Below are 24,410 nucleotides of genomic sequence, written 5' to 3'. Positions count from 1 at the left end.
GGTAAGTTTGAGTTAAGCAGCGTTTTCCCCATCCCAAATTTCCTCGGGGACCGCAGATTTTTCCTTGATAGTGAAAGAGAATGGTTCAAAGTTTCTTTTTGAAGTTTGAATAAAAATTTAAAACTTTCTCTTTCGAGGCGCGCATTTCCTTGAGTTTTACTTTTTCGAATTCATTAGTGGCAAGTACTGTATGATTGTTGAGAAAGAAACGATAATAACTTCAGCTTTAAATGAAAGATAACACCCTTCTCAAACAAGATTTTTTAACACAAAGCTTTTCGGGTCTGTAATTCAAACTTTATGTTTTAGGCCTACTGGTCATACGGCAGGAAGACTTATATTCTTGATTATGAAAGATGATGGTTTGAAGTCTCCTTAAGGGAAATTTGATTGAAGTCTGCAAGTTTCGAAGCGCGTGCTACACCAACTAACTCGGACCTCAGCGAGAGCACAAATGACATGTCGTATGGGTCTCGAAAGTGAAAGACTTAAACCTTTTTATGAAACTTTTTCAATGAAAATTTAAACCATTCTCTAAACCAAGAATAAAAATCAGGGGTCACCGTGAAAAGTTTGGTACTAAAGAAAGAAACTCGCGATATTTGAAATTCAAAATGGCGGCCATCCCTGTGTCAACTTTATGGGGCGAAATAGCATTTTCGATTTTTGTAAAACTAAGACAGTGACCATATTCCTTACACCCAGAGCTTTAAAATGAGCCCCAAGTGGTAGATCTGAAAAGTATTAAAAAAATTAGAGTCCGACTAAATATCCCCGAAGCGCGTTCTACCTTTATGAAAATATATACACATTGGTCAATAACAAGGGTATTTTGCATACTATCAAAGTCGAAATAAACCTGGTTATCACTTTGAGGAGCAACCATCTCTAAACTGACATGTAATCTTCTTATGCAAGGTGTGAGCGACATCAAGTTTCACCATGGAACATTACATGGGGAGATTATAGGTCGAAGGGGTCAAACGACATATGACAACACTTCTACCGCGATAGGATGATGGTCCATACTCAGATCGACTTTTTAAATATTGTTTAATATACATATTGTCTGCTGATAATTGAGTACACTGCTGGCAAAAACTTTGAATCGCACCATTCATTGGTCAGTACGACCACTAATGAAATATTCTACATGTTTTGTATCATACAAAGTGCAATAGCTACACGCTTCTCAATCAACCGTATAATTATATGAAAATTATGATTGATTGATTGGGGAACTTGTTTTGATATGCTTAGATAATCCCGGCTTGTACTCCATTTAGAGAAAATGCTGAAATTCAGGTTACATGCACAGCCGGATATCTATAAAATATCAGCGTATTTCCGATATAGATGATTATTAAAGTTATGTTGAAAAGAATGTGAAAAACTTTAACTGTTGAATACATAAATAGTATAGGACTAGAACTAAAAATTGACCTTGGTCAATGGAAAACATTGTCTTCATTTAACGTCGTGCTTTTTATGTATCTCCTTTTCGTGAAAATTATGCAAATAAACACAAAAGTGAGGAGCTAGCGGAAATATAAGGTATTTAAATTTAGTTTCACTTGGTACCGACAGGGTAAGAAACTATAGTCGTGTTTCGTTAGGGTTCAGTGTTCTTTTGGGATTGTCATGTTCGTAAATCTCCGTGTGGTGTTCGTCTTCCGTGGATATCTTAACGTCTGCTCGGAATCACGACCTTCTCGAAGTTTAAGAAAGGTATTTCGACCGTAGTTGCAACCAGGAAAGACAGGGAATACGTCACAGCCAGTAAACCGAGGAATTCCAGTCCCTGTTTAAGAAAAAATACACATTACGTTATCACCCTTAGCTTCGTGTTAACATAATAGAGTAATAAGTAATTTCGTACAGGCACATGCACATAGACGTGTGAATGCCCCACAGACCCTTGACGTTGGTACGCCTACAGGCCACGTCCAGCAGTCGATGCTTCGAATTTGCGAAATGGCTGCTAAGAAGAGGCTAGGTTTATATGTGTATTTCTTATATGTATTTCCGCAAATGAAACAAATTACAGTATGATAGTGTGTAGTTTCAAAGCGGAATTTTGTAGAGTTTTTGATAAAACACTGTGTAACATGTATTTTAAGAACCTGTACCAAAGCCAAGTATCTGCGTGCGAAAACTGAAACAATTCGATTGACCTAATTAAAAGTGTTCCCATGCTGAAACTGACAACTCACTCACTTTCATAAAATTTGAGAAAAGCAAATTGGATATCAGTGATAAAAGATCGATTCTGTGAATCGAGGAACGACGTCTGGCATGATTAGCTCAGGTAAAACAACAAAATGTGTTGTTCTTCAATTAGGGCGAAATTGAATTATATTGATTAGGCCAAAAAACTTGTTTCTGGTCCTTGGCAAAAAGTGATGCCGCGACACGGTTTTCTTTTTTTACCTTCTTTTTTATTCCTAACAATGCTGGTTTGGCACTATTGATGCAACAGTTATTGTCTTTATCACTGGCTGCATAAGCCCCCCCAAAAGATTGTTTCTGATCACCGCGTGCGTCATTTCAGAACCTTTGTGTCATGTCTTGTGTGTGTGTGTGTGTGTAGGGGGGGGGGGGGAGTTACATACTCATCAGTACAGCTATCCCTGATATCCCTGTTTGATGTCAAAAATGCTAAAAAGGAAACGGAAGTATTATGCAGCCAGTGATAAAAGACAACAACTGTTGCATCAATAGTGCCAAACCAACATTGTTAGGAATAAAAAAAGAAGGGAAAAAAGAAAAAAAAAAAGAAAACCGCGTCGCCGTATCACTTTTGCTGAATGTCAAGGAGCAGAAACAATTTTTTTGCCTAATACTTCCGTTTTCCTTTTAGCATTTTTGGACATGCAAACCAGGGATATCAAGGATAGCTGTACAGATGAGTATGTAACCTCCCCACCCCCCCCCCCCTCTCCCCGCAAAAAAGACATGACGCGCAGGTTCTTAAATGACGCGCGCGGTGACCAGAAACACTGCCTTTTTGGCCTTAACCTTACACTCAGGTTCACATTTTTGTCATAGAGTCTAGCTAAAAAGGTATACAATAAGCTCATGTTAGATTCCCAGGCAAGGCTTTTCATAACTTTATTTGTTACTCATTCCTTGACAGGAAAGTCCATTTCATGAATCAAATATACTCTTCGAGTATAGATATTTAACTCTTTCATTTAAACTAAAAGGCTATTTTTGGAACATAACGACTTATAAAATCACGTTTTAAACGGCCAAGGAATGAGTTTTGAACTGTGAATCATTGATGAAATAAAGATGCCTGTGATATCGCACAATCATGTACAAATATAACTGTCGGTGTTTCGGTCGGGGAAAAAAGTAGACGAGCACTCACGAAGTGGAAGTCTGTGTAGTGCCATAATGTCTCAAATCCCCAGGTGTACAAGAATAACACGACCAGGTGCAACAAATATGCACAGTAGTTCATCTTAGCCAATGGTAACCATCCACTCCATGACAGCAAGCTATTCACTGGTCCTGAGTACACAAAGGAAAGAGAATAGCGATGAATTGGGACACGCTGCGACGACGAAAACTTATTCACATAAGAAGGTGACATAAGAGACTAGAAACAGGTCTGATATAAGTTACACTGAGAGGTAGAATGCGCCTCGGAGACAGATATTCGGACTCTCAAACTTTCACAATTCTTATTTGATCTCTACCATTTTAAAGCTCTTGGCGGAAGAAAAATTATCACCGTCTTAATTTTTCAAAAATTGAAATTTTAATTTTTCTCCGTAGACTTAACACGGGGATGACGGCCATTTTGAATTTCAAATATCGGTTAATCTTGGGTAATTTGTTTCTAATTCTCTCGTACAAAAATTGCATGGTAACCCCTGCCCTCGATTTTTATTTTTGACTTTGAAAGAGAATGGTTGAAAGATTCCTTGAGGAAAGTTTGAACAAAAGTTTAAGTCTTTCACTTTCGAGGCGCACACTGCTTTAAAGTGGTATAATGAATTGAAGAATTGCAAGAATGTGTACTTGAGCGATGTACCTTGCATTCCATGGCGAAAGTTGATATCAAGGGTACAATGTAACGGTTTTAGGTATAAAATCCGACATAAAATGTTACTGTGGCACATTCACATCATCACGTTAAAAAAGCGACATTATTTGGCAACTTTAGACATCAATATCAGTGTCGTTGTGGCGACACATTAATTTTCGCATCTCGCAATGAATGAATTTCGTTCGAGAGTGTTCGGCCGTAATTGAAGTTTCGTCTCTCTGTCTATGACCGTCTGTCTATCTGTCTGTCTGTCTGTCTATCTGTCTCTTACATATCCCTACCTCCATTCCCGGTGGCACATGCAAATATCACCCAGGCGATGCACAGAGACATAGCAAAACGAAACAGCGTAAGATACATCACCGCAGCCCATTGAGGAACGCGATACGAATCGTCAGATGAATACGGTCCATACACAACAGCTAATGCAATAGCAACTGCACAGCACCACAACAAGCAGTTTACAATCTAGTGTAAGGAAAAAATTTCAAAAAAGTTTCACATGTTTATTTGAAGTTTACAACGGTAGCGTTGCATCTAACCAACAAACTTTTTTCAAAACAATATTTCTTATCAAATATGGTATGAAAACCCCCTCATATCATATTTAAACTTTGGTATGGTAGCAATAGTTTACTCCGAAGATGAAGGGGTACGTATTTGGGGTAAAAATCTCACTTTTGTTTTCAATGATGAAAATAAATTTAAGTCAAAAACTTGTTACTACTTTATGAAATTTGATATTCCATTTGAAATTAGAGTATATGTAGAACAATGACAATTTCATTTGCATTTGTATTCTTATTCTTTATTGCCACAGAAAATTTTCGTTTTTTATATACATTATCTGAAATTATATCATACAAGTATATTGATGGTGCAAATACCGTGACAGCGATCTGATTGGTCGAGACGCGAAGAGAACCGTGGTATATTGGCGATATACCACGGCTGGCATGCGCGCTAGCTTTCAGCTTGAGGAAAATTCCTTTTATGTTGTTCCATGCTAGAATTTCAATATACTGTTATGACATAATAGCAATAAATCACACCCAGCGACGGTATACCACTCGATTTTGACCATTTCACTTCATATATGCACTCGCTATCGCTCGTGCATATGTGTCATGAACTGGTCAAAATCTCGTGGTATACCATCGCTGGGTGTGCTTTATTGCTTAATAATATCATAGCTTTGTCAATACCAGTGCATTTTGTGACTTCATATCCCCACATTTTTCTTGATAATGTATTCATTATTCAGCATTGCGGCCCCACAGCGAGCATAACAATACAAGTTTTTTTGGAAAACGAAAAAAGGACTACGCATTTAAAAGGAGGGAAAGTATGGGATAAACCGTGTAGTACACAAAACGATAAATCTTGATAATGGTGAACAATATTGATAATAATGTCTTACTGTACGATTTATCAATTTGTTTGAGTCCTCCCGCATGCACTCGTCGTCTGCATAATGTACAAATATCACACAATTTGACCAAGCCAGAGTTGAGTTAATGTTTTTGAAGATTTGAAAACGGGAGGAAAAGGAGGTAGGAAATATTGTGATTTGCATACATTTGCATAATTTTACTCTTCTTCCTCACCCAACTTCAACATGATAAAAGGCAAACCTAACTAATATTCTAACGTTGGCTTAAAATTTAATGAAAATTGAATGAATCTTTGCAAAACAGTGATTTTGAGCAAAATACGTTGTATTATGTGCAACGCCATCGTAACTGTAGAGCTCAGAATGTAACGCAACAACAACAACAGCAACAACAACATACATCTCTCTCTCTCTCTCTCTCTCTCTCTCTCTCTCTCTCTCTCTCTCTCTCTCTCTCTCTCTCTCTCTCTCTCTCTCTCTCGTTGCTTACCTTATTGATTTTGATTTGTTTGCCTTTCAGTTTGAAGAACATGTAACCAAGAGCAATGCCGACGAGATACTGTGGTATTCTGTAGTAGGGTTTGGTATATAACCAGCTGCCCGGTTCTAGTTCAGATTCTCTGTACGGCCTGTGGCAAGGGATGTAAAATAAAAAGCACTGAATATCACTGTACTGCCATATTCTAGTTGAAGCAGCATTTTTCAAGGTTACAGAGGTCAGGTTTTACTACAAAAATATCGATACTGCGGTACTTTTTGTTACCTTCCCTTTCTATCCGTCTAAATGTGACAACGTCGCTTCACATACAGACCATAGACCCACACTGAAAGACTTCAGCCTCGAGACAGCAGAACTTGTGATATACACAGACTCGGCTCTAGGGTGCTTTCGAGACTGAAATGGCATGTCAGATCTAGCAATAAACCTTTGAGTGCAGTAGATTACACGCATGATGCGGAAACTAAATGTACAGGTAAATTTTCTGGTCTAGTGAGACTTGGTGGTAAAGGATACTCCTTGAACTCATTTTAAGGATTAAACTGCACTATTGACATTATGTTATTGTCACTTTGTTATTCCAAGCAGTCTTTGTAAATTTTTCGTTTGCCTTGCTTATTTACAGGTATGTAGACGTGACGCTTCACGGTTGTGGTTGACACATCTACTATCAAAGTAATTATTTGTAAATAATTTTTACTTTCCTTTCAAAACACACGGCACACACACACATATCTGTAAGGTTAAATTTTGTCTGCCAGTTCATCAGTGATTCTTACTCCTGTAAGCTTATTTATAATGCAGATAATAATCTGGACTTACTCTCCGCCCCCACGCATAGGCGTTCCTCGTATGTACTCGATGTAAGCAGTTGACGCAAGCGAGATCAGAGTTGTGATTACGGACAATACAATACCGCCAACCCATGACCTGTAAAATAAATATCGTGTTACATAGTAGATGATGCAGCATGGAAGAAAGTGTTTGCATAGGACTGTCTGTTTACTTCAAGTTTTCCACCGATACGCGCTTACAATTCTATAGTAACTTCCCATGATTGTACGCAATGCAGTGCAAGTTGTTGGCTCTTCAACACTTGGTATTTCAATTTATATCAGCATGGAGAAGACGAAAAAAAAACCCTATTGCTGGAATCAATACGGTGAAAAAAGTTACCAAATTATCCCTTTGAAGTAGCGACTCGGATTCATTGACAAGTATTTTCGATGAGCATTTTTTGATCATGTGGTACTTTTTATTGGCTCGGTAGTCGGGCGTTGATGTATCTACGATGAAGACAACATTTGTTTTTGTGACTTTTTTGGTCGAAATAAACTCAAAAAGCTAGATTTTCTTGAGCTGTATACCTGTGTTGCTTGGTCGAAGGCATTTTGCTTAATGAGCGTCGCCGCCATCTTGTTCCTTTTTGTGTACTCTTGAAAATATTGTTAACTGACGGTGACGTATTACCGATCTGGCAGAAGTGTACTTACTTGTAGAATAAAATGATGAATATTGGACTGACGATAAATAACTGCATATCCACGGACAAATACCACGTCCACCCCATACACTAAATATAACATGAAGAATGATGTAAGGGTGAATATTGGACTGATGATAAATAACTGCATATCCAAAGCTAAATACCACGTCCACCCCATACACTAAATATAGGCCTAACACCAATAACATAATACAAGCGTTACATTAGCCTAGCATAGAATATATTGAACTTTTCTGCAATGTCCCTATGACATTAAATATATAAGCGGGCAAAATCACAAACTTGTTTAACTCTTTGGTTTTTCACAATGATTTTTCATGAACATACGCAGACGACTGGTCTGTAAGGTATTTGGGAACGAAAGAAAAAATAACTCTAAATTTTCACACAATTTATAAAATTTCATACATGGAAAGTTTTACCCACTTTTTGATGTAATGATAAGGCGACATTTGACAAGAACATTCGAAAAAAAATTAACAAACAAACAAACAGGCACGTTCCGAATGATCAAAACAATGTGCATAATTTCATGCTTATATTTATAATATGATTAGCTGTATCTTTTTGCCTTTTCACGTTTAAGGTGGTTTGAAAACAAAATACAAAATATGTAAAAATGCTACCGAAGTAAGACCAAAGGGCGGTATTTAAATATTAAGGCGACGAACGCAGAAAATAAGTTGGAACTAAAATATTGCCGCCGTATAAATACATGCCTGTATAGGCACCATTAATTGACCAAACCATCACAAAGGATTGAACTCGTGACATTTTCAAAGCCAATATGGCTTGTGAACGAGAATCAAAAACATCTCTCCAAAGGCTAGTGTTATTTTTGTGGAAAGTAAAATGCAAAACGAAACAGCTTACGGGGCCTTAATGGTAGATCAATGATGACATCGATTGATTACGATCCAATGGATGGATTAATGGAATTTCGCTTATTTCTAACATTCCCTACAGAGTCCACGTTCCTGCAGACGGAAGTTGCATTATGTAAACTTCGTTGTAATGACGTCCTCACAGTCACCCCTGATACCTGTACAACAATGAACCTGACCGCTTATTTTCCAACTCACCTCGCTAACTGATCCAGGAAAAGGGTACAGGTTATGAAAATAGAAGATGTTAGCCCACCATCTGTCCTGACATATTTGCTGAGCGCCGTACCAGTTATTCCACCACACGCCGTTACCCATGTGTAGAGTCAGCGTGGAGTATATCATCAGGCAAAAAGCGTATACCGGCGTCAGCCTCCAATAGCGATGCACGTAGAAGAGGAGCCAGTTGTATCGACGCGGACCGCCACGCTTGTCAATCTGTTTCAGTGTCAAGTAGGCTACTAGCAGACCACTGCAAAAACGGAAAGAAAGCAGTATTTATTGTGCACAAATCTCTTCTGCCCAAAAAATGTTATGTGTTGAATGAGTTCATGGAATTGGGAATTTGGGAGACCTTTAAGGAACCAATCAAAGACTTTCATGCCCTCATAAGTGTGTGTGTGTGTGTGTGTGTGTGTGTGTGTGTGTATCTGTTAAGCACATTATACATTTACAAAATTACAAACCTGAGAACAAGAAATGCTTCAACGCCAAGATCCCCAGTACGAAGAACTTGCGATGCAAACCGTTCTCCTACAACCTCGTGCACATATCGGGGGTTATCTTGAAATTAAATGAATAACAAAGATATGTATGGGTGAGTTTGCGTGTACCAGTAAACAATTCTCTCATATTAAAATTTAAAATAATTTAAACTGGTTACAATAAGCTCTGGTGCTCAGCAATTCTATCGACTTTTGGCAAGGAATTGTAAAACGATATTCAGAGAAAGCCATCGATCAGCTTCCTCTACTTCCGCAAATTTTCACAAGCATGTCCATACAAGGTAAAAGGAGCGAGCGTGTCAGCAACCTTTGATGTCAGTATAACCAGAAAATTTTCCTGCATAATTTTGTTTGCGTGTCTATACCCGAGCGACAGCGGTCAACGAAGCCACCGCACTGTGTAATCAAGGGGACCGTATCTGATTTGAGTCTGAGTCTAACGTACTGAGATAAGGTTGTTTGCGCCTCGAAAAGAAGACTTAAGGTATACAGTCACCTGTAATCTAAAAATGTCCATATATGGTCAAAGGGCGTTCGTTGGTATTCAAAATGCCCATGTGAGGGCGCTGGTTTTAAAAAGCGGCACCCGCTTAAAATCTGTGATTGGTTAGATTTTCTCTTTCCATGGTAACTGTGGCAAAATTGGAACAGGTGACAGTATAACTTTAAACTTTGCTCAAATTGTCCTCAAACAAGCTGTCAGCCATTCTATTTCAAAAGAAATAGGGGTCACCGTGCAAATTTCGGTACTAGAGAAACAAATTTTCCAATATATACTGATACCAATCTTTTTGGGAGTGGAGATTTAGCCGAGTGGTTCTCTCTGTGGCCTCTCCGCTAGGCGACTGATGCCGTATGTTGTGGGTTCGAACCCGATTGAAAACTTGTCGTATTTGAAATTCAATATGGCCGCCATCCCTTCGCTATCTCTAATAGAGAGATTAAGATTCTCCAATTTCACGAAACTCAGTTTGTAAAAATGTTATTTACTCCATAAGCTTCAAAATGAGCCTTCGGAGACACAGTTTATTTGAACTTTTGTAGTAATATAATCATGCGGATCCTATGTGCGATTCATCCAGCCAATCAGACGCTTCATGAACTTTCCTACCAATCGCTAGCGCCCAGATTGTCCCGCCTAAATATTGTTCTCTTTGGTTCCCTATCGCGTTCGTCTCAAGCCTATTTATAGGCGCTTTTAGTTTGCTACAATAATAGTTCAGTTTCTACCCATTCTCATTGTCATTGCTGCAATAAACCAGGTGAGTTCATTGCAAATACACGATTGCTGTTGCTTCTGTGTAAAACTAAGGAGCCTTGATCATAAAACTCAATATCACGACATGAGCCCCTACAAGTGGTAGGCCAAAAGAATATTGTACAAGTTTGAGAGTCCAAATATCTGTCCCCGAGGCGCATTCTACTTCAACCCAACATAATTCACTTTATATGACATGTGTCAGTTATACCAAAATAAAAAAAAATCCAATGGCAACTGACCACATAATTTTATGACGTTGACACACATACGTCATAAACGATGAACAATGAAATCGAAGGTCAATTTACTCACCAATGATCGGTGTCGATGAACCCAGAAAGATCCAGTGGTGATAGAGAATAATCCAAAACATGCTGAGTACACGAATGCCATTCAGACATCCTATATTTCGACTTCCTTGTGACGTGCTTAGTATGTTTTTGCCAGCGTCGATAACAGAAAAAGCCATAAGACTCTTTCTTAAAAATTCTACGACAAGAGAAAGTGAAATAAGCATGCATAATAATTCACTTTTCTTAAATGAATCATCTTTATATTTAAGTAAAAATAGTTACCTTTATTTTAGCATTTACTTATTTTCCGTATTGAATCGTTATTATAAAATTCGGCATAGGGATGATGATTAGAAGACCTTGACACCGGAAGTGCCACATCACATATTTGAAATGAGTTCGCTTCTTTTTATCCGACAAGCTATGGCAGTGATTGACGCTGATTGACCTGAAAATTTGATATTTAATCGTACTTTTGCTGAGTTCTACCTTTGCATTTGCTTGTTTTCGTCTGCCCCTGCATTGAAGTTGCGCTTTGCTCTACATCTAGTCGTTCTTGAGAAGAAACGTTCACAGTTGTCCCATTAATATTGTGACTCGGCGCGTCCACCGACTCTCCGACGATGTCGCCATCAGACGGTGTCGTTTTTACGAAAGTCGTCAATTCAGCCTCCGCCATTTTCTTCAATTCAGTTCTTCTCCTTTGAACTATATCGTACGTCGTACCTACTATGAGCACCACTGCTAAGATCGCACACAGCGTACTGAGGAGGCAAACAATTTTACCTGACAGTTATTGTATAGCAGTCACAAGGAAAGATCCGTCGCTCGAAGGAGGAGCGTAGAGAGCGCCCTCCAGCGACGAATCTTGCAGTCTACATAGCAGTTGCGGATTACGATATTCAATGCCACTTGTTTAATGTTGTTTAAGGTAGCACGTGGCTCGGCTACAGATATTCGGGTTCTTTAATTTCTACAACTCTTTTCTGATCTACTTCTTGTGGGGGCTCATTTGAAAGCTCTAGGAGAAAGAAAACGTTTCACCGTCTTCGTTTTTCAAAAAACCGAAGTTAACACAGGGATGGCGGCCATTTTGAATTTCAAATATCGCATCCAAATTTTTGGTCAGCCCAAATTTTTATTGTTGATTTGATAAAAGGGTGGTTTAAACTTTCATTGTGGAAATTTTGTGCTAAAGTTTAAGTCTTTGACTTTCGAGGCGCATACTACATGTACCTTACGTCAAAATTATAAATGATGCTGAACAAGTTCGTTAGCATCCAAACTCTCCTTGGTCAAAGCATTGGGAGACAATTGCTTATTGATCTCTGAATTCATAACTTAACAGTGTGTGAGTCAAAGCACTTGTTCCCAGAGTAGCCGAAATTTGCGAACTGCCAACTTTCTTGATATCGGGGCACCTCTGGTCAATCACAGAGTAACATACACTGTCCATGTTACTCTGTGGGTCAATGCACAACTGACAACCTATCATTCAGAGTCAAAAATTATAAGGTATGGTGTTTGTAGCCCTGTTAGTAGTGTAAATGTATCGGCCACAAAAGAGCATCCTTGTTGATTTAATGCCCTGCCATACGTCCAAGAGATATTTTTAATAATAATTTACTACAGTAGTATGTTAAACTGAACAAGGAAACAATACGACTACCACGGAAAGCCAAATGCAAGACTTCACTGTGCAGTTGTTTCATTTTATCGATGTTACTGGGTCATAACAGAAATTCATGGATTACACTTCTGAAGGTCTGCTTTTGCGAGCAAATTTTTGGCGGAAACAGCGCAGCTTCAGTAAATATTTTCCCACCGAGGGCATCTCCAAGACATTTACGTGTATTAATTTCGTTGATTTGTTTGGAACTTTGCTTCCGTTGTTAAGGTATTATTTGGCAAGGTACGACTAATTTTCGAATATATTTGTCTCAGTTTCAATCCCTTCCACTTACGTTGCAAGGATGTCAGACCATCGGAATTCATGGCTGTCTTTGGCACACGACGCTACGGTGAACGCCCATCCGGGGATGCCCGGAACTGTCAGAGCGGCTGCGAGGTAAAAGCAACAGTGAACAAATAAATAAGGCATTAATTTGAAGACATGTACAAGTGAGAAGGTAACAGTTGTGCATGCATGGAGTCCTCAGTCTTTGCAATGTGTCAGCCTATGACAAGAAATCAAATGTACAGCATCTCTCTGACACCCTATACCAGGCTCAGCTGCCTTTTAGTCAACCCAGTCAATCGATTTCAAGACGATTAATGTGGTGTCTCAGAGATTGATAGCAAAGGGATTTTCTATGCTTCACGAACGCATCAAGTACAATCTTTGCGCGAAATTTTGAGCGACCGTTCTATTGTTCGGTTTGGGGTAGTAGGCCGGTCTATTATCATCAGTATCATTTTAGTTGAAGCAAGAATGACACTTTAATAGTTGTCGACAAAAGGCGACGCGCATGTGCCCTTGAAACACAGATGTGTGGAAAATGAAGGTGTACAAAGGTCGTTCAGTAGTGCACTCCTTATGCGCACGTGCATATCAAAAGAGATATGAGTAAATATCGGGGAATTCTAACGGATACTTCTTTGTGTCATAGATTTTGGAAAAATGGGTTCTAATGAGTACCGGATGGAAATACGAAAACAGGCGCTAAATTCATTCAAAAATACATAAAAAGGCTAAAACGTGTAGAATACACAGGTTGTTTCCTATGTTGGCGTGATAAACAGCTTTGGAGTGAACCATTTATTTGCCAGGCCAAAATTTCTATAAAACCACACCTGGACTAACTGAACGATACCTACCCTCCTTGATGAAAATCTCTACATCTTTCTCTGTGCAGGAATCTGGAAAACACACACCCTTATTTATAGCATCACCTGTCTGGAAAGTAAAGAAAAATGTTGGTCTCACAACATTTGCTTTGCTTACTATAACGTAACACGCGCGATGGTTGATACAGCGTTGGAATCTCCTGAAAATGAAACAATGTGCCATAGATGTTTTCACAGAAGCATTGCTGGCCATGTTCAACACTGATTGGACACAATGAGTGTAAATCACTCCAGTTAAATTACAGTCATATAAGATCCTGACGTAGAGACCTGAATATCGAGTTTGGTAAACATATACACATATACGGCATCAGCTGCTCTTAGGGACTGGACAGAATTTACAAGGGGTGTCGGTGTTTCTCAAAATGGCGAAACATAGTGCCCCTTCATAAGTGTTTGAAAGAAAACAAAATTTGTGACCCTCCCCAATTTTCAAGCGCAAAAAATGGTGACCCTTCCGTGCGTGTCATAGGTCTTAACAATACTATCTTAATTGACGTATAATTTCTCATTTGACCTTTGAACTTCAAGCGAATACTATTTAATTTTTACAAATAACCACTTTCATACAAGGTTTCAAATAATTCAATAAAAGAAGATCACATTTCCCAATTAATATTCTAATCGAGTACGTTTATGTCAATTTACACATTAAACTTCAAGAAATGCACAGATATTACTCGTTTTATATTTGAAAAAAATATTCATAGTTTTCTCATAGACTACCGTGGACCATCATTTTCGACGAAATCCCAAAATCAAATTTCTTGTACACATATATGTACTTTTTACCTCCCATTTCAAGCAAAAATACATTTACAGAAACGATCAAACATATACAAATGTACAGCTATAGCTCGTTTTGTAGGGGAAAATTGTCAATAGTTTGCCTGATAGACTTCCATATACATGTATTATGATTTGATGTTTTTGAACCATACACTATATTAGCCACGTCTTGCGTAGTTGAGCAAAAAATTAGGACCCTCTCCAAAAACATGCGTAAAATTTCATGACCCTTCAAAACGGCTTGCTCGAAAAATTGAGAGCCACCCCAAAACACCGACCTCCCCCCTGTAATTTGCGTCCAATCCCTTAATAAAAGCTACCTTACTGCAAATCATATTTATTCCGTTTTGCGGCTTCTGTTTAAGATTATGAAAGCGAGAAATGAGTTACTAAGAACATAAATGAATAAGTCAGATGTTCACCGCCACTACCACGATTACTAGCTTCGAAGCATCGACAGTGCTTAATTAATTAAAGTTATTTCGTTTGATGTTGAAACCGAGAATGTATGCAGATTAAAATAAACCACTTCGGGATTTTACTTGCTGGTATCGGCAACGAATCAGACTGGAATACGTTGCCATCTCCGGGCGTTTAGATCGCCATCTTTGAAAGAGAACCCTTCTAAGGGAGCCGTCATCATTTACGGCCCGGGGGGGGGGGTCGGAGGAATTTCACCGGAAATTCCCAAATTTCGAGTAACCCCCCCCTTCCGCGCTAACCATGATGAATTTGAGTAACCCCCATCTCTAACTCAGAAATTTTGACCACCCCTTAGAAAAGTTAAATACCGATACGTGTATTTGTAAAATTTACACAAGTACAAGACCCTTGTTACATTATTATCGGTTATCTCGTAACGGTTGAAAAAGGTGAAACCAACAAAATGAAATTCAAAGTGACAACAAAATACAGATATAAAGCTCACGATTTAACCAGTATCCAACCATATAGTATTGTTTAACTTGGATGGGTATCATGATAGGGGTGTTCACTCAGGACATCTGACTGGAAGATCACGCGAGTGGCTGAGGGGGAACGCGTCAGAGGGCTGTCCGCTACTTCGCGTGGAAAATTTTGAGAAATTGATGTGTGCAATGTTGCAGTCTGGTGCAACCTTAGAGGTGTTTTCAGTTTGTTTTTTACTAGGAAAAACTGTTAGAACACCCGAAGGGGAGAGCACGAGAGGGGGTGTACCCTCTCTCGCATAAAAATTTTTTGAGAAATTTATGAGTGCAATGGTGCAATCTGAGAGGTGTTTCAATTTATTTCGCACATAAAATTGAGTAACACATTTTTCTTTCTCTTCACATTTTCAGCGACCCCCTTGGAGTTTTCAGTATTTTGAGTGACCCCCTCACATTCCTCCGACCCCAAGGCCGTAAATAATGACGGCTCCCTAAGTGGGAATAAGAACGGGGAAAGTCAAGTACAACGCTGCTTATAGTATCGGTGTCTCAAAAGCGACTGCAACTTCGAAACAGTCAGGAGGCGGTAAATTTAGGATCTACATCAGTCTCATGCTCCAGCTTAGGATATTATAGTATAGACTGATGCTTTTACTTACTTCAGAGATATAGGTGGTCGTGTAGCAGTACACCGTTTCAAAGGTAGTCTCATTGCCCGGTTTGACCTGTCGACACATACCGAAGTTGCCAGGGTCGTTCAAGTTCCACGTTAAGTCATAGTCATCTCGGATTTCTCCACAGGAGTAGTACACTGTAATAGAATGCAGACAAGCGTGATCTCGGAATCGAGTGTGAATCCATGTGTGCATGAGAATATATATTCTATTAGACTTGCAACAATGTCTGCGGCGCCCCTTCCCATTGCTATGTAACACCCTAGGAGATAGGTGGCTTTAATCAGAATTTTAGGTGAGGAAGGTTTGAAAAGTCCATTCTATGTAAAAAACGGCGCTGATTCCAAAAAAAGCAGTCTTATTGACCCCACTCAAGACAAAATTGCCATTTTGGCCACTTTTTCCTCAAAAAATGGTCATTTTTGGTCAAAAACTGAAAATCACTTGGTTTTTTTTTCACATTTGGAGATCAAATGATGTATGAAAAGTTCATTCCATGTAAAAATGAGTGCTGATTTCAAAAAAAGCAGTCTTATTTACCAAACTCCAGACAAAATTGCCATTTTGGCCATTTTTGGTCAAAAACTGAAAATCACTTGTTTTTTTTCACATTTGGAGATCAAATGATGTATGAAAAGTTCATTCCATGTAAAAATGGGTGCTTATTTCACAAAAAGTAGTCTTATTTACCAAACTCAAGACAAAATTGCGATTTTGGCCGATTTTCCCTCAAAAAACGGTCATTTTTAGACAAAAACGGAAAACCTATTGTTTTCTTCACATTCGGAGATCAAATGATGTATGAAAAGTTCATTCCATGTAAAAATGGGTGCTGATTTCAAAAAAAGCAGTCTTATTCACCAAACTCCAGACAAAATTGCCATTTTGGCCACTTTTACCTCAAAAAATAGTCATTTTTAGACAAAAATAACTTAAAACGATTCGTTTTCTTCGCAATAATAGATAAAACGATGTGTGGAAACTTCATTCCATGTAAAAATGGGTGCTAATTTCACAAAAAGCAGTCTTATTTACCAAACTCAAGACAAAATTGCGATTTTGGCCGATTTTCCCTCAAAAAACGGTCATTTTTAGACAAAAACGGAAAACCTATTGTTTTCTTCACATTCGGAGATCAAATGATGTATGAAAAGTTCATTCCATGTAAAAATGGGTGCTGATTTAACAAAAAGTAGTCTTATTTACCTAACTCAAGACAAAATCGCCATTTTGGCCACTTTTCCCTCAAAAAATAGTTATTTTTAGACAAAAAAACTAAAAACGATTCGTTTTCTTCACGTTTGGAGATAAAACCATGTCTGGAAACGCTGTTCCATGTAAAATCGGTGCTGCTTTCAAAACAGACAGTCTTATCGACCTCACTTAAGACAAAATTGCCATTTTGGCCACTTTTCCCTCAAAAATGGTCAATTTTAGACAAAAATAACTTTACATGATTTCGTTTTTTCACATTTGGAAATAAAATGATGCATGGAAAGTCCCTTCCATGTAAAAATTGGTGCTGATTTCAAAGAAGGCGGTCTTTTTGACCCCACCAATAAAAAATTGCCATTTTGGGTACTTTCCCGTCAAAAACGCCCTTTTTAGTAAAAAAAATAGCCACATCTTCATGATCTGTATTTGTGACTGTTAGTTTCGTTCCTTTCAAAATAAATGGCAAGCAATCGTCACCAGAAATTAAAACTTCTCCTTTCCCGTTACATTATCTGTCTGTCATCTTCATTTTTCTCATTGTTAATATGATCACTCATCATCATCATCATCATCATCATCATCATCATCATCATCATCATCATCATCATCATCATCATCGTTGTTGTTGCTGTGGTCATCATTGTCGTTGTCATTGCTGTCGTCATCGTCATCTTCATTAGTGATATCTTGTGGTTGAATGATCTGAGCAAGAATGGTTGGCATTTGATTACCAGTAAACCAGACTGGTAGAAAAACTCCATCAACCTCTTTCCAGCCATGATCTGTAGGCTCAATGTTTTCAAGAGGATCTCGTAGATGTGCATGCTTCCATAGATATGCCACATAATTGCATCGTTTTAATTTTTGTTCAAGAACATCTTTGCATGGTGGCAGCATACTTGCATCAATTCCCTTTATTTTCCCCAGTGGACTTTCTGGATTGGTTGGTTTATATTTCATGAGAAAATGCTTGCGATCTAGGCCATTGCAGAAAATACACTTGCTTTGAAGCACTCCGGTAGTTGTAGTAGTTCCCACTGTTGATTTCTCCACCCTAGATCTAGTTTCCACAACATCAGAAAAAGTTTTTCTTTCTTTTGAATGTACCTGATATGATGTAAGGTTACTGTAACAACTACTGTGAAAACCATAATGTGGCAATGGTTCAACTTCAAAGTTAATAGAATCACATAAAACAACGTACTTTGATCTCTTCTGATATGCTTTCCGTAATTGAGCTATCTCGCCTGCTGTCTCCCATGTCTGTTTTGTAAAATGAGTCACTGCCTCATTTAAATGTTCTCTATCACCAAGCACATGCAGCACACACTGCAAAGGCAACTCTAGATTATCATTCATCTTATTAAAAGACAGGAAGGCTGTTTAATAAAGAGAATATAGTATGGAGGGATAGACTTGAAAGTAGACACCTACTTGATTTCTTTTTACAAAGGTACTCAAATATCGATCCACTGTATTTTGTTTTTCAATTTAATCAGTTAACAAATTGTACTGTATACTCTGAAGATTTTTCTGTATCTCGGAGCCACAAAGAGTTACTAGTAACTTGTTACTTCATTTAATAGCTGTAGATTGTTCTGATACAGGATTTTAGAGAAATTATCTGTAATTAAACTTTTATGGAAGCACAAGTGTACAATACGCCTATTATATCAGCACAGATGATGAAAGTTTTTCTCTCAGCTCTGCTTCATCAAAGCCAACACGAGTAACTTAAACGAGAAGAACATGAATATCTCGTAAAAATCTCTTGAACCTTATTAGCATTCAAATGTACTTGTAATTTTTCGTATAATGTGAATGTTGCTATACCTTTCTTTACTGTTTAGGAATAATGAAACAACACCAAAATCCGAACCACATGGCAAAGAAATCAATCTTTCATCACAAAAACTGCTAACATTTGGCGAACAACGTCATTCTATGTTCTAAATATAACCTATCTGATGTGATATATTACTTTTTTAATTAATATCGGTCACCGACCGGTCTTGATCCGACACTGATTTTCGGCACCAATTCGCCTCGCAAATACTCGCACGTAGACAAACCTAATACGCCTCACTGACGTCACCAAAGTGAACTCAGTGGCGCACTGTTTGAGATGTTGCTATCCATATGAGAGTCTATTTACGCATGGGGATAATTCACACTTACGCAACACACACGAACAGAAAGCACAAAACAATCATACAAAACCAGAAACAGTGGGTTTACGCCAAACATCGGGGAGCTTTTAGTCCCCCATGACAGAAATGATAGTGGTCAAACACACGATTTAATATGCATCAATAGATCTCCAATTGTGAAAAAAAAATAATTTTTTCCTTAATTTCTTCTAAAATGATCTTTTTTAACAAAGAATTGGTAAAAATGGCAAGTAATAAGACTGCTTTTTTTGAATCAGCACTATATTTTACATTGAATGGAATTTCCATACATCATCTGCTCACGAAATTTGAAGAAAACATTTTTTTCAGTTTTTTTCAAAAAATGACAAGTTTTTTGAAGAAAAAGTGGCGAAAATGGTAATTTTGTCTTGAGTGGAGCAAATAAGACTGTTTTTTTTTCAATCAACACCAATGTTTACATTTAAATGGATGTTCCATACATCATTTGATCTCCAAATGTGAAGAAAACAATAGGTTTTCCGTTTTTGTCAAAAAATGACCATTTTTTGAGGGAAAATCGGCAAAAATGGCAATTTTGTCTTGAGCTTGGTGAATAAGACTACTTTTTGTGAAATTAGCACCCATTTTTACATGGAATGAACTTTCCACACATCGTTTTATCTATTATTGCGAAGAAAACGAATCGTTTTAAGTTATTTTTGTCTAAAAATGACTATTTTTTGAGGTAAAAGTGGCCAAAATGGCAATTTTGTCTGGAGTTTGGTGAATAAGACTGCTTTTTTTGAAATCAGCACCCATTTTTACATGGAATGAACTTTTCATACATCATTTGATCTCCAAATGTGAAAAAAAACAAGTGATTTTCAGTTTTTGACCAAAAATGACCATTTTTTGAGGAAAAAGTGGCCAAAATGGCAATTTTGTCTTGAGTGGGGTCAATAAGACTGCTTTTTTTGGAATCAGCGCCGTTTTTTACATAGAATGGACTTTTCAAACCTTCCTCACCTAAAATTCTGATTAAAGCCACCTATCTCCTAGGGTGCCCTCCAACGTTCACTTGTGTTCTGATTGTTAAATGAACGTTAAACTAACTCAATTTTAATTCATTTTAATGGAAATCGTGAAACACAGTGCTGTCAAACTCAACGTTTTCTTATATTTGACCGGATTTGTCTCTTCAACAGGGCGAGATATAGGTCACGTGGTGCCTCTACAGCGACCTACTTTGTTGTTGTCACAAGGTATCTGCTGCATATTAATATTGCATACTGAGTCAACAAGATTCATATTATCATATCATACAACTGGACAGAGATATATGAGGCTTTGTACGTCACTAAAGGTCGGTCAAAACGGCTTCGGGTGCGGCAAATAGCTGTTGCCAACGAAAAGTAAAGTAAATAATCTGTCAATTTGGGGTGGGGGACTGGGCGTAAGCAGACGTTTTCAATACTTAAATCTTATAATTTTCCAAGGGTGCATTTTCTGAGCATTAACTTTTTAAGTGTCGTCCATGTCTAACACTGTACGTGTTATGTGTACTCTTCTAATCTATTCCAAATTCATATCAAAATATTTTACGTACGATTGAAAAGACGCGTGGTCGACAACAAATCAAAGTTCACACAAAATCATATGTCAACTGAATCTTTGTAAATTGTACACAACGCATTTGCAAAGAAAGTTATAACTATTATCACTAAAAGAAACGATTTTGCGACGAATAATGTTTCATGCGAATGACCCACTTCCATAACATTTTGTTCGCGGCCGTGATTAAAACGTTGCATATCTCAAGACTTGATTGAATATCCCATCGCTATTTTACACCTAATGATGATTTCAAACTCATTTTCCTAGCAGACGATACGTAAAATGAGAAATTTATGCTAACGAAGTAAGGGCTACGTGAATATGTAAGTGTCCAGATAGATCGATATGTTTAACTGTCCCCTTGATTTACAAGTGTACAGGGGCTAAATCGTTCTCACAAATGCATTTTTGAACGTTCGTTCGCGTACGAGTACTCATAAATAAGCCGACATTATCGCGTTATTGTTTTTGTTTGCACTGTAATGGCGGCCGATGCTTCTGGCAACGCGTGCTGACATGTCGAAATTTCAGCATTGCCGAGGACTGTAAATTTTTCTCGATAAGAAACCGCGCCTTTCTGGCTACTGGTTATTATCACCCCTATTTTACCACATCTAAAGCTATACCTTTTTTGCCAGTTGTTATAACTCTAAAATCGGTCGAGTGCCCTCAAATATTCCAACCTTAGAAATTTCTGTACTATTCAACATGCAGTCAATAATATTTGGTACGCTTTCTGATATTGGTTTGTTCTGACCCGAGTATTTCATTTTGTAAATCCATCCTTAGCTACTTAGGGAGGGAGATAGAAAAAATTCGCGATGACAATTCTCGTTTCGTTATGTCGTTCCCCAAACCACACCAATAACTACATGTGGATCTTTCTTGTGAAACTGCAGATAGCATTGTACTGTGCACAATCTATACATTTTTGTATGCCGTAGCGTTTGATGGACAGAACTATCTTGTCATAAATACTCTCTTTCGTTTCAATGGGCATCAGAGACAATTCGTGGTTTTTGTGTATAATATATTGTTGCTGTTAGCAACTGGATCCTCCTAGATTACGTACGTTGATTTTTTTTTATTGTTTTGTATGGACCCCGGCTTCTTGAATTTTGCTGTTATAGAGCCTATTAGTTTTACTTACTTTCCCTCGCGTATGGGCGGAATGTAGGGTAGTAATCCACCATGTACTTGACAGTGTCCGCATAGCACTTCTCCGTGACATCGTGATAGGGGTGGTCAACGCCTGGAGCGAACGACTTCTGAAACTCAGGAAAGAAGATTTCCATCATATTCGTTGATCCGGTAACTGACGGCAGCATCGTCGCCGCTACGACGGCACAGCCCATAAGTATGACGAATTTAGCCATGTTTGTGGAAAGGTTATTTGACGGCAGTCTCGACGGGAGACTTCGTTGCCCAATGCAACACCTGAACAGGAGAAACTACGCCGACGGGACCAGTGTTCCTGTATGCCTCCTGTAAAAAATTATCATTGTCTACATTGATATACAATAAACTAAAAATATCCGGGCCGCTATTGGTCGATGTGTGGTCAAGGAGCACTATAAAATCAACACAAGCGCTGTACATTTTGACATGCGCTGTGCACCGATTAATGAGGACAATAGCTGACTGTCACATGATTATTACTGGCAATAAATGGTTCCTATAACATCGTTTAGAGTGTTTGCGACACAGGGGTCAGGGATTGTTCGCTGTAAATTCTGTACACAGTTCGCAAGCAGACGCACATTTAAGGTACAACGTGCCTCGGGGCGGGACAGATAGTCGGACTCTCAAATTTCTACAATTCTTTTCTGATCTACCACTTGTGGGGCGTAATTTTGAAGCTCTTGGAGAAAGAAAAACTTTCACCGGTCTTTGTTTTTCGAAAATTCCAAAATGTAATTCCCCTCCCATAGAGTTTACACTGATTGAATTTACTATTAAATGCAACGAAAACCGTTACCAGGCAACCATATCCTGTGGTTCGTGAATGTCCATGCAATCTATACCTACATGTACACAGTCAATTGAAAGAAAAGATGTATCACAAAAGAGCTCACTACCAGTAAAATATAGATATCCTGAACTTACAGCACGAACTAAAGCAGCCATTTCTTATGCGACAGAGAAAAAAATTCAGTATTTTATGTGAGGTTTTCTCTGGCTCTGTTTATTTATACAGCCATATATCTGTCGCTATGTTGCTGGTATCATATTTGTATTTGAAGGCATATGAAAAGACATCCATCATACCGTGCACTTGTTTGTCGTTCGCACTGACTCACAAGTCTTAAAGGTTTGAAGTTACAGCATGCCGCTCTAATAACTTCATTTCAGGATTTTCAAGATTTTAGCATCAAGCTTGAACACAGCATGCTTCCAAAAGTAGAAGGCCACCAATCAAATCGTGACGTGCGTGACAAGTCTTGTCTCAATTTTGAGACGATTCTCTTCACAATTCAGAATTTTGAGGCGTTTACTCACGTACAGAAACCCTTGCGAACTTGCAATAATATAAAAAGTAACTGAAACTGAAGTGACATTTTGTTTTACATATAAAGGGTCCTACGGGCCGTGATACATGTATATGAGCTAGGTCAAGGTCGCGGTAGAATGTTAGGGATCATCAATTCGCCCTCATGTCTTTGTCCACTTAGCCACTAGCCCAAAAACATTACTTTCGGTTCACACTTGACCATAATGTCGTCTTATGCAGACAAAACGGATGACACTGACAAATGTTGACTTTATATGACATGGTTGAGCATGGCTATAGGGTCACAGACCTTTCGGCAAAGTAGATGTTTTGTTATGCTAGGTATGTGTCGTTGAAGTTGTCTATAGTCGAGCAAGTACCGCCGTCAGTTGCGGAGGGACTGTGGTCGAGCATGTTAGGACCGCCAGAATTCTATTGTTTGTGTGTGAGTTACAAGGACTACCTTCGAGGTAATCAGAAATTTCGCCAATACCCCACCGACAACCCCCGAATCACAAACGATAATTGCAGACACTGTTTTCTTTTCTTGACAGTAGTACTGGACAAAATATAAAAGTTCGGGCTAGCAGAGAGTGACGCAATCTTGTTCCACATATTTCTGTATCGATTGTTAATTTTTGATATCAATAGTTACTGTAAGACCTGCTGTGTAACTGAGGTCGATCCGTGAGAGACGTGGAGTAGATCTTTGTAAACACAGACGCAACATGCTCAAGCAAACATCGAAACACAGCGAATTCACGTGCATTTAGCGCGAATGGACATAGGGTCCATTCACCCCGGCATTACTGTAAAAGCCGTCCCAATCACCGAGATCGATACCGTTTCATAACGTAATCAAAAGTTTTTCGTTAAGATGTAAGAGGACATTCAAACTGACACATTGCAAACAATGGCCACTCTCTCCTTGAGATTCTGTGACTAACAGGTGTTGAAATTGGGTACACCCTCTTCAGCTTCTAGGCGTGTTCATTTAAGAGACGATTTACAGAAATAATTTGACAGACTGAGTGATGGTGCAGGCCCAGAACTCGCAACACCATCGGTCTCCCGAAATGCTCTGAAAGTGACACTTTATTTGGTTGCTTTTTTATATAGAT

The 24,410-nt window shown here is 38.4% G+C and overlaps 1 protein-coding gene across 1 annotated transcript; it reads right to left on the bottom strand.

Annotated features, from left to right (window-relative positions):
• Nucleotides 1–1,036: 1,036 nt before the first annotated feature.
• Nucleotides 1,037–22,412, bottom strand: LOC139147626 (nose resistant to fluoxetine protein 6-like). The gene is made up of 14 exons (XM_070718773.1): nucleotides 21,949–22,412; nucleotides 15,823–15,974; nucleotides 13,437–13,515; nucleotides 12,584–12,680; nucleotides 11,109–11,383; nucleotides 10,639–10,815; nucleotides 9,027–9,123; nucleotides 8,539–8,812; nucleotides 7,443–7,522; nucleotides 6,772–6,879; nucleotides 5,941–6,079; nucleotides 4,339–4,525; nucleotides 3,374–3,516; nucleotides 1,037–1,801 (listed from the first exon to the last, which is right to left on the bottom strand). Exons 1-14 carry the CDS (start codon nucleotides 22,172–22,174, stop codon nucleotides 1,685–1,687), a joined length of 2,151 nt encoding a protein of 716 aa, XP_070574874.1. The 5' UTR covers nucleotides 22,175–22,412; the 3' UTR covers nucleotides 1,037–1,684.
• Between the last annotated feature and the right edge of the window lie 1,998 nt (nucleotides 22,413–24,410).

The sequence above is a fragment of the Ptychodera flava genome, chromosome 13 (assembly GCF_041260155.1).
Source record: "Ptychodera flava strain L36383 chromosome 13, AS_Pfla_20210202, whole genome shotgun sequence".
Lineage (NCBI taxonomy): Eukaryota > Metazoa > Hemichordata > Enteropneusta > Ptychoderidae > Ptychodera > Ptychodera flava.
The sequence above is the reverse complement of the archived record's forward strand: the minus strand, read 5'-3'. Positions and strand labels throughout refer to the sequence as shown.